Genomic DNA, 11751 nt, shown 5'->3' with positions numbered 1-11751 from the left:
CGGCGCGTCCCGGGCGGTGCGCGCCATGTCGGGCGGGCCCCCCAAGGCCCTGCCGTCCACGGGGCCCCACTCCCTGCGCGACATGCCGCACCCGCTGGCCGGCTCCAGCAGCGAGGAGGCCGTGGGCGGTGACAGCACGCCCAGCCCGGACCTGCTGATGGCCCGCAGCTTCGGCGACAAGGTGGGGCGCGCGGAGCTGGGGGCCGGGAAGCCCATTCCATCCCTGGGGGAGGGAGGGATGACAGACCCGAAGCCACCGTCGGTACGGAGCCGCGCCCATCCTGGCGCCCTTTCCCGGCCACAGCCTTGGGAAGAAGCGTCTGCCTTGCAGGGTCGCGGCTTCTAGGGGAGCGGCCAGAGGGGAACAGACGTCCCTGGCTGACGGGCCGCGCGGCCGGTGACAGCTGGTGGGGAGGGGTCCCGCCTGCGTGCTTAGAGCCGGGCCGAGCGCCGTGCTCGGCGCCTGTGTCCTGGGATAGGGTTCCAAGTTCCTCCAGGTGCATCCCTGGGAGCTCAGCTGCGGAATAACTTGTAGCTCCTCCAATTTCGGGGGGCTGCAAAGAAGCAAGAGTTGATGGTTTTCCGCGGTAGGACTGGGCAGCTCTGGGCTTACTGGGAGAGTCGTCTTCCCTCTCGTCAGTCATGTGGGGAGTGATCTTTGTTTAGGTTTGCTGTTTGCCCAGAGCAGTCACCTGACTTCGACCCCAGCCGCCGGCGGGAGGAGAGAGTCTCCTTGTGGTTTTGTGTCTGGAGCTCCATTCACCTCCGACGGCCTCCCACACTGTTAAGGTTTGGCAGAGGCTGGCTTTGTGGTCGATGGGGGAGAGAAAGCTCGCCCTTTGCCCTTTTTCGTACGCGAGGCGGCTCCCGCTTTTCTTAGAGCAGCACAGCCCTCCTGCTGCTTTGAGACCCAGCAGAGCCTGGAGAGGAGTAAGGGGTGGCCTTCCCCTCTCCTTTGGCCGTTCCAGCGGGAGTGCTGCTGTCGCGGGACTTGAGCTGTGCTTGTGTCCGTGCCGCTCTTGTCACTTGGTCATTAGTTGCAGCAATTCGAGTGCTTAGGATTTCCTCCTCACAAAGTGTACTCAACGAAGTCCTCCTTGTCCCAATACCAGATGGGCTCACGGGCCATGTCCCCGCCCCTTGGATGGAAGAGCACGTGGTACAGTAAAGATGAATATGAGGGAATGTGGCTCGCTGCCCTGCACTGAACACTCCACATAGCTGGGGAGGGGGCCCTGATGGGCCTCTTAGAGTTGTGAAAGCACAGCTTGGGCGTAAACCAGTGAGAGCAAGAAGACTTCAACAGCTGAGGAAGCTGTGTAGGGCCCCTTTGTGATTATTTCTCTTTATTTTATAGATTATAAACTACATGAAGGCTATGTCATTTGGAAATACCTTGCCCATATCGGACATCCGATAAGTACTTGTTGAATGCATGAATGAATAGTTTATTGCTTCTTATGGTCCTGACTGAATGTAGACTAGGAACTGAGGTTCAGTCTTCAATCCTTTCTCACTTCTGCATGGTGGTAGTCCTTAGGTGTCCACTTGGCTCTGACTCATAGCAGCCCTGTGTCCAACAGAACAAAACGTTGCCTTGGCCTGCCCCAGCCTCACATGGTGAATTACTTATCTGTTGCTTTGTAGTAAATTACCCCCAGATTTAGCACCTGACAGTGGTTTCTGTGGGTCAGAAATTTGGGCGTTCTGAGTTCTGACACCGGGGTTTTTCATGAAATTGCAGCTAAGCTGTTGGCTCCCAGGCCCAGGTGTCAGTCGGTCACTTCCGACTCATGGCGGTCCACACGTGTCAGAGTAGAACTGCGCTCCCTGGGTTTTCTGTGGTTGATCTTTCAGAAGTTGGTCACTAGACTGTCCTCCAAGGTGCCTCTGGGCGGATGTGAACCGCCAGCTTTATGGTTAGCAGAGAGCATGCTGACCATTTGTGCGGCCCAGGGACTCAGCTGTTGGCTAGGGCTGCAGTATTGCAAAGGCTGGCTTGGGGAGGAGCCCCTTCTAAGCTGTTGGCAGGCCTCAGTTCCTTGCTGACATGCTTGACGTGGCAACCAGTTTCCTCCAGAGTAAGTGATCCAAGAGACTGAGAGTGTCTGTCTGACACTGGAGCCACAGCGTTGTATAACCTTATCTTGGAAGTGACATATCTTTACCATATTCTATTGATTACAGACCAACTCTGGTTCAGTGTGGGAAGAAGATGTGACTACCAGGAGGTGGGGCTCACTGGGGCCATGTTAGAGGCTGGCTTCTACAGATAGCTATATTAAGTATTTGCTTAAGATCCCACTCTTAGAGGATACTTGACTCAGAAGTGTGAGCATTTCACTCCTAAGTACAGGGAGGACACATGCCCTACACCACCAAGATATGACTGGTGGTCAGGAAGTCAGACCCAAGTCTAATCAGTGCTGGCTTCCTCCACAGGGTCAGTTCTGTGAGAGAGAGAGTCATGGAGCATTATTATCAATTATTGAATGTTTAATAAGGCTCCTAACAGCTTTGGAGAGCTTCTAAATGACACTGTTCCCAAGGGTCTGATTTATAGTAAGTCACTTTTCCTTAGAGGCTACGCAGTGGGATTTCTTTCTCTGACCGGAGTAACATTTTCCTTGAGTCTTGGCTTACACATAAGTTGTCGTAACTCTGGAGAAGTTTCTGTACAAGAAGCACATCAGAAGCTAACAAGAAACAGGTGAGTCAGGGCCAGGGAATCCTTCCCTTTGGCCAGTATTCTCTTGCTCAGGCTGGGTGGGTCATTGGAGGGCAGGTAGGAAAGTTGAATGCTAATGTCTTTGAAAAGAAGCCTATGTTCTTTTTTGGAAATTGGGTTGTGAGAGGGATTTGGGGTCAAGAGAATGAGGTTTGGCAGACCCCTCAGCACAGCTGTTAAGCAGAAGGGAATTGCCTTCTCTGGGCCCCGAGTGATGGCATGAACAGGGAAGCTTTGTGTCTTGATGTGGCTGATGCTCTTGATGGCCTCTGGGTGCTCAGGTGGGAGAGGGAGACGAACGTGATGAAATCTCCACCTGACAGTTTGTCAAATCGTTCAAACCTTTATGCCATGGGATGAATCCATTCTATCTGCCTGGGGTTGCTAGGATTAATTCTTCTCATGTCAGCTAAATTCATCAGGACACATATCATCATATCCTTTGTCTTCACCTAAAATGTAAATAAATCACTTTGTCTAGCTCTCTCTCTTTTTTTTTTTTTTTTTTCACTTTCACCTGTAAACTGCTCTGGGCTGCTGCTTCCCTGATCAGCCTCTAGCTTCTGTGGACCTCCCAAAACTTAACCTCAGGCCTCATTCTGTGCTTAACACCCCACCCCGCGTCCTCAACCCCTTCAATGAACCTCTACTTCCTGCCCCACAGGATACTGCTGCCGCTGAAGTCTTCACAATGGAGATGTGCCTTCCTTCTGCAGTCCACTTATGTCAGGGTCAGGAGGTGGGAGTGTAGCATATTTCTCTTTCTACATATTTGCAAACCAACCTCTGCTCCTTTGAGGCTCAGGCAATCTTACTTTTCTCATTCAGCAAATATTTGAGTGCCTACTCTGACCTAGTCACTGTTCTGGGTGCTGGAAATAGATCAAGTGAATCGACTAGTCAAATACCCCTGCCCTCTTTGAGTACATTTTAATGAGTGCATACTGTGTTAGGTAACAAATGCTGTGGAAGAACGAAACATGAGAGCAGGGGATGGGGATTCAGGATCACTGGCTGTGGGAAGGAGGTGTGGGTAGGCCTCACTGATAAGCTGAGATTGGAGCAGAGACTTGAAGGAGGCTGCAGAATAGGAGCTCTGGTAGCATAGTGCCTAAGGCATTTGACTGCTAACCAGAAGGCTGGTGGTTCAAACCCACCAGCCACTCCTCGGAAGGAAGGTTGGGCAATCCTACTTCCGTAGTGATACTGCCTCGGAAACCCAAGGAGGGGTCGCTATGAGTCGGGGCTGACTTGACGGCAAATAACAACAACAACAATCTGGAGAATAGTGTTCCAGTCAAAACAGAGGCTGAAGGCCAGTGTCTGGGGACTTTGGCCTTTATTCTGAGTGACATGAGGAGCCATTGCGGGGTCTTGAAGGTGTGATTTGACTTAAGTATTGAAAGGATCATATAGGCTATTGAATTGAGATTTTGATTATTCCACTGAATTAGAATATAGCTAAAATTCTTTTCAGTTAAGTGTAGATAAACTGAATGCAAATGTACTCAAATGTGATAGGCAGCACTTGATCCTGTTTTTAAAGAAAGTCTACCAGCTCACGTTATTGAAAAGTCTAGGTATTTTGCTTCAAGAATGGCTGGAACTAGGTATTCAGAGGATGCTGGGAATCTGCCCCTTTTCAGCTCTTGGCTTTGTTTTCTTCTTACTAGCTTTGTTCTCCAGCTGGGGAAGGGATCTGTTCTGCAAACAAGCTTCACAACTCCAGGAGAAAGAGAACACCTCTTTTCTGAGAGTTCCGCAAAGGCCCTGGGTGGTGTCTCATTGGCCTAAATTGGGTCAGCCTCCTAAACCAGTTCTTGTGACTGATTGCCCAGACCTGGATCAGGTGCTTGCCTTGGAGCCAGGAGACCCCCCACCGCCCACTGCTGTCAGTGGACTCCAGGACTGTAAATCTTTCTCCCACCAGCTGGTGGTTCTAATTGCCTACCTGTCGGCAGCCTAACGCTTAACCACTGCTCCACCAGGGCTTTATTTGTTTTCAATTGTGACATCTACATACAAAGGGTATGAAGTCTCTCTGTAGAGCTTAAAGAATAAAATACATTCTTTAACACTTTAATAGCAGTTTAACAAATAATAAAATGAAAACTGATGTTCCTCTCTCCCAGATTGACACCCAGAATATTACTAGGATTTTGGAAACCCATTTGGAGAGGAAGAAGGTGGTTTTCAAAGCAAAACCAGGGTCGTAGTAGTGGAAGGAGGAGGAATGAGTGCTGTGCAGGCAGAAAGGAGTGTCCTCTACAGACTCTACTGTCTCTTTCCCGGTCATTACTACCTTCCCTGCTGCTGCTTCTCATTCATTAAAATCTGTAGACCCCACTTTACTGTCTTCTCAAGTCATGCCTTCAACTCGAGGGACTTAACCATCCACGTGGCTGATCTGTTCAGTACTCCAAAACTGTCAGTTTGTTGACCTTACATCGAATCCCTTTTTCCAAAAACATTTTAGCCTCATCCTCCCATAGCCACACCTCGCACTGTAGTACCTTGAATTTGTTCCAGCTCTGAATCCAGCTATCAGATGGCATCTCCTGCCTTAGCCCCATCTCTCTAGTCTCTGAGTCAGTTATTCCTCTTGTACCTGTTCTCTGACTTCTGTCTCATAACCAGGACTTCAAACTGGTTTGTCTCTGTTTTGAATCTACATTTTAACAGGATCTAATTGATTCTTACATGTATCTATCTGGGGATCTATTAGAATGACCTGGGGGAACTTGTTAAAACATAGATTCTGAGTCAGTGTATCTGGGGTGGAAAGGCCAGTTCTCAGGGGGGTCAAACCAAAATGAACTAGTTGGAAGCCCTGCTCATGACCCTCCCCTGGCTCACGGTGGCCCCCACCCAGCGTAGAGTCTGGGGCCCATCTCAGTTGCTCACTTGGCCGTGCTTTACTCACTTCCTTTCCCCCCTTTTACACCTGACCTGAGCCTGGATCACTCCATTTGTTTGTGTCTTTTGCCTGCACTCAGGCAGTGGAGGTGCTGTAGGGAATATCACATCACCTTGAAAATTGCTGCCTCTGTAAATTTATGGGCTCCAGCCAGTACTGGACATCAGTGCTGGGCACTCCTTTCTTTCCCCAACCAAAACCCACTGCCATGGAGTAGATTCCAACTCACAGTAACCCCTGTAGGCAGGATAGAACTGCTGCAGAGGGATCCCAAGGCTGTCAGTCTCTAGGGAAGCAGACCACACATCTTTCTTGCACAGGGCAGCTGGTGGGTTCACACTGTCACCCTTTCAGTTCGCAGCCAAGTGCTGAACACTGTCCCACCAGGGTCCTTTCTCGCTCCCCAAGGGGCTCCTCTGCACAGCTCTGATCTGAAGCTTTTTCTTTCTCCTGTATTCCTCTTGTGTCTTCCGATGTCCTGATCTTCCACCTTAAAGAAACAGAAGCACCAGAAAATACCCTCGCCTTTAAATTGTGATTTGGTTGCATATTTACAAAGCAGACTTGTTTTACTCTTAACAGTTCATGCACATTTGATTTCATTACAACCCCCCACCATTAAAAGCTCTCCTCCCCTTCTCTCCCTGTGATTATCCCCTTCCCTGCCCTTCTTATCCATGCCTGTCTGTCCAGCTTTCCCTCTATGTGAATGCTGCCCCTCTGATGCATGGCAGATTGATCTAAGGGGTGCCTCTCCCTGGCGTAGGTATTCTGCTTGTCGGTCTTTCTACTGTTGGACTCCATGGAAGTGAGTCCGTTTCCCAGCCCAAAGGACAGTAGTCTCCGGTGTTCCACCAGTCTCTATCCAACCAGTACTTCTGGTCGATTTTGTGTTTTTGAATTTTGGTCCACGTTTTCTCCTCCAACTCTATCCAGGATCTCCAATTTTGATCTCTTTCCGAGTGGTTAACATTGCTAGCTGGGCAGCATTTAGTTCTCCTGGTCTTAGGGTCGTGAAGGCTGAGGTCTTCATGGTCCATCATATCTTTGGACTACTTGTTTTCAAATGACTTTGATTTTCTTCACTCTTCTTTGCTCCAGATGAGAGGAGACCAATAGTTGCATCTTAGATGGCCACTCAAAAGCTAGTCACTACTCACCAAAGTAGAATGTAGAACAAGATTTTTATGTACTATGTTGTGTCAGTTGAGCATGATGTCCCCCAAGACTATGGTCTTGAGACTGCAGGCCTGGTGATTCTCTCCCTCTAGGTGTTTGGTTGTATCTGAGAAGCTACTCTAGCCCTCTATCACCATTTCTATTTAACATTGTATTGGAAGTCCTCACCAGGGCAGTAAAGCAAGAAAGAGAAAGAAAAGGCATACAAATTGGCAAAGAAGTGAAGCTATCTCTTTTCGCAGATGACATGATCCTACACAGAGAAAACTTAAGAGACGCAGCAAAAAATTTACTGAAACTAGTAGAAAGGTTCAGCAAAGTGGCAAAATACAAGTCAACATACAAAAATCAGTTGGAGTCCTCTACATCAACAAAGAGATCTCTGAAATGGAAATAAGGAAAACAATACCATTTACAATAGCTACTAAAAGATGAAATACTTAGGAATAAATCTTACCAGAGACACAAAAGACCTGTACAAAGAAAACTACAAAATACTACTAGAAGAAACTACAAGAGATATACCTAAATGGAAGAACCTGCCATGTTCATGGATAGGAAGACTGAATATTGTGAAAATGTCAGTACTACCCAAAGCAATCTATATATTCAATGCAATGCTGATCCAGATTCCAACATTCTTTTAGGACATGGATAAACCGGTCACTAACTTCATATGGAAAGGAAAGAGACCTCGGATAAGCAAAGTACTGGTGAAGAAGAAAAACAAAAGAGATCTCATACTCCCCAATCTCAAAACCTGCTGTACAGCCACAGTAGTCAAAACTGTGTGGTATTGGTACAATGATAGACAAATAGACCAATGGAACAGAATCGAAAACCCAGACATAGGTCCATCCATCTATGGACAGCTGATCTTTGAGAAAGGACCAAAACCCATTGAATGGGGGAGAGAGAGCCTCTTTAACAAATGGTGCTGGCAGAATTGGATATCCGCTTGCAGAAAAATGAAACAAGACCCGTACTTCACCCCATACACAAAAACAAACTCACGTTGGATCAAAGACTTAAATGTAAAACCCAAAACCATAAAGTTCGTGAAAGATAAAATGGGCAAAACTAATTTACAGCATAAATAACTCTTTAAGCATAACCCAAAATGCATAAGCAGCAGGAGAGAAAGTAGATGACTGGGACCTTTTAAAAACTAAATTTTCATGTGCATCGAAAGGCTTCTCCAAAAGCGTAAAAAGAGAACCTAAAGATTGGGAAAAAATATTTGTCTATGACATCTAACAAGGTACTTATCTCTAAAATTTGTAGAAAACTTCATCACCTCAACACCAAAAAGAAATGGGCAAAGGACAGGAACAAACATGTCACTAAAGCAGATATACAGGCGGCCAGCAAACACATGAGGAAATGCTTACCATCATTAGCCATTAGAGAGATGCAAATCAAAACAACAATGAGATAGCATCTCACTCCAGCAATAATAGCAAAGTTCAACAAGCCAGAAAAATAACAAATGCTGTTGAGGGTGTGGAGAGATTGGAACTCTCACACACTGTTGGTGGGACTGTAAAATGGTACAGCCACTGTGGAGAAAGGTATGTATGATGTTTTCTGAAAAAATTGAAACTAGGAATACCATTTGATCCAGCAATTCTATTACTAGGAATATATCCTAAAGAGGTGAGAGCCAGGACATGAATAGACATATGCACACCCATGGTCATCACAGCACAATTGACTATAGCAAAGAAATAGAAACAACCTACATGCCCATCAACGGATGAATGGATAACAGAACTATAGTACATCCACACAGTGGACTACTATGCAGCATTAAAGAATAATAAAGAATACACAAATAATCTCACAACATGGATGGATTTGGATGACATTATGCTGAGTGAAATAAGTCCATCACAGATAAACAAATATTGTATGAGTCTATTATTGTAAAAAGTCAAGGAAAGGTTTACTCAGGGAGGGAAATTCACTTTGTTCATTACCAGGGATGGGAGGGAAGATTTTGGACTACTTGGTGATCACATGGTGATTTGAGTGAGGAGAGGGGTGGTGTGGAAAGAGTCTGTGGTACAGTAATAGACAAATAGACCAAAGGAACACAGAAAGGGAGGACATAGAAACGTGCACAGAACATACAAACCACAGAGGCAAACACTGTTACACGCACAGGACTGCATGACCAGTAGCAGTAAACACGAGGCTATGTGTAAATGCATAGACAGGTGGGAAGATGGGGGGGGGGGCAGGCGAACAGGAATATACCCAAGACGAAGGATAGATTTGGCTGAAGATAGTCTTACATAGGTACTTGTGCTACAGAATTATCCACATACATTACGGAAGTCACAGAAAAGAACTCCAACGAATTACAGAATGATCTGAATCCGTAGCCATCCGTACTTCCTAGCCCCCTTCTGATCCTGTCCCTTCTGGCCTCTGAGACCATGTCCTGGTTGTCATCCTACCTCACTCCTGTGTCCTCAGGCCCTCCCTCTCAACTGGCTCTTTTCCATCACTATGTCAACCTGCTCATCTTTAAGACAAAGCAAGAGTGAAGAGAGCTGCTCTGATACTTCCTTCTCCCACCTCCTGCCCCATTTGGTGAGTTCTCTTCACAGCCTGACTTCTGGGAAGAAAGCTGTGTTACTCTCACTTATACTTCCTAACCTCTAGCCTACTCTTCAGCCTACTGTTGCCTTGTTTCCTGACTTTGCTATTCACAGTCCCCCAAACAAAGAAAGAAACCAGACCCACTGCCATTGAGTCAGTTCTGACTCATGACAGCTTTCTAGAAGTGCCCCAAAGGGTTTCACGGTCCCTAGTGATCCCCTATTGCTAAATCCAGTAGGCACTTCACAGTCCTCATCTTACCTGACCTTCTGGTAGGCGGCACTTGATCCTGTCAGGTGTCCATTGACTGCTCAGAACGTTCCTCCCATGGTTTCATGTTTTAGAATGTGCGTTCTAAAGCCCCATTATCTGGAATTGAATTCACCCCTGCCACTTACAATCTTGGTAGCAAATTATTTAAACTCTCTGTGCCTCAGTTTTCTCATCTGTAAGAAGAAAGGGGTAACAGTTGTACCTATAAATATGAAGATCCAGTGAGTTCATTCTTGAGTGGTGCTTGATACTTTGTGAAAGAAGAGATTGGGGAGAGGGAGAAGTAGGCCTGGCTTCTCTCCCGTTTTCTGATTATCAGTATCTTCCACTGGCCAAAGCTTCCAAGCCAGGAGGCATGTGAGCCTGGGAAGTGTAGTTCCCTGTGACAGAAGCTGCACAGAGAAAGATGGGGACTGGATCTGAGAGCAGACAGGGAAATGAGCGGCCGGGCCTTCTGAGTAGGTTTGTGTCTGCTTGTCCCTTCACTTCTGTTTCTTAGTGCTCTGCCCAGGCCCTCCGTTCTTCAGTTTCACCATTCTCCCTGGGTCATCTTAGCCTGTGGCTTAAAAGGCCAATTGCATATTGCTGTTTTCTGAATCTCAAGTGTCTGGATATTTAATTGCCTCCTTGACATTCTCGTATCGTCATGTAAAAACTTCAGATTCAGCATGCCCGAAACTGAGCTCGCGACTTCCACTGCTCCCCTGGCCCCCTAGCCAACCGTGCTGCTCCTTGGCTCCCTGTCTTAGTGAATGGTCGACCCAGCCATCACTTTGCTCAAGTCAGAAATCCAGGCATTGTCTTTGACTCTTCCTTCCCTCTCATCCCATGGATCCAGTAGGCCCTGTTCTGTGGCTTCTCCTTCCTACCATCTCTGGCATCCATCTGCATGATTCTAGCCTCATACAAGGGCTCTGGCTCAGGCCTTCGTCACGCGGGGATCGGCGTTGCCTTCTACCTGATCCTGTGGCCGTGATAATGCTGCCCCGTGCAGTGTTCACACTGCAGGCGGACCCGTCCTACACTCAAATGTGCTGTCGCGTTCCTGCTTAAAACCTTGAACGGCTTTCCTAGCAGCGTTGAATGTGCACAAGTTACTCTTCTCTGGGATTTTGTGTGTATCCTCCACATCCTTTCATCTGATTCTCTCTTGCTTAACCCTTCAGGTCTCAGCTTAAACCTACCTTCTTCCAAGAAGCTTTCCCTGATCTTACCTATTTATTTCCCCCATCACAGTATTTTATCATACTGTAGTATAATTTTCTGTACATTTGTCCGCCCCACCAAAGTACGAGTTCTAGGAAGGATCATGCCCCTTAGCATCCTTAGTGCGCCTAGGAAAGGGCCTGGTGTGGAGACGGTGCTCTGGAAGTTTGAGCTGACTAAATAAATAATGTCAGCAGAACAGTCCCCCCCGTAGTCAGGTGCCCTTCTAGAAGGAGCAGATTGCCTGCTTTCACTTGAGTCTCAGGCCTCATTTCTGTTACTGCCACTATAGGCTCAGATTCTAGTCCCCTCAGTAGACATGAAATTTCTGCCACAGGCAAGGCATTGTGGGATACAAAGATGAATGAGCGCAGAGGCTTGCCTCCGGAAGCCTTCTGACTTGGAGAGACAAACCCACATGATAAATATTCTACAGCATAGCACATGAGTTGATGGCTGTAGTGGGTATCTCCTGTTTGCCCAGAATGCTTTTCTTTGGGAAACCACCCAGACTCCATTTCTTGTGTTTGAATGAGACTGGCAATCATTGTAGAACACTTCCTTGTTTACTCTAGGGATGGGCATGGTCTAAGCTGGTCTCTGAATGTATCCTGTTATCCCCTGTCCCAGTGTCTGTGTGGTCCGGGGGCCAACATCAACCCTAGCAGAGCCAACCAGTGTCCCCCGAGACTTTCCAGATGGAGGCTGGGGGAGAGAAGGTCTCTCTCTGTTAGATTGTAGACCTTTGGATATAGGCTTGGGTGATCCATACCCAGATTCCTATAATGTGGAGTGTACGTGCTAGAGCAGAAAGTGAGCTAGGAGAGGAAGAGTGGGACAA

At 47.3% G+C, this 11751-nt stretch overlaps 1 protein-coding gene across 1 annotated transcript in view; it reads left to right on the top strand.

Annotated features, from left to right (window-relative positions):
- Window positions 1–25: 25 nt before the first annotated feature.
- SNX30 (sorting nexin family member 30) overlaps window positions 26–11751 on the top strand; it is a 139415-nt gene continuing 127689 nt past the window's right edge. Inside the window, exon 1 of the mRNA XM_007936707.1 lies at window positions 26–181. Within this exon, the coding sequence (XP_007934898.1) occupies window positions 26–181 (156 nt within the window). The remainder of the gene's footprint in view (window positions 182–11751) is intronic.

The sequence above is a fragment of the Orycteropus afer genome, unplaced genomic scaffold, assembly GCF_000298275.1.
Source record: "Orycteropus afer afer isolate SDZICR_OR568_19922 unplaced genomic scaffold, OryAfe1.0 scaffold00037, whole genome shotgun sequence".
NCBI lineage: Eukaryota > Metazoa > Chordata > Mammalia > Tubulidentata > Orycteropodidae > Orycteropus > Orycteropus afer.
This window is presented reverse-complemented; position numbering and strand designations above follow the sequence as displayed.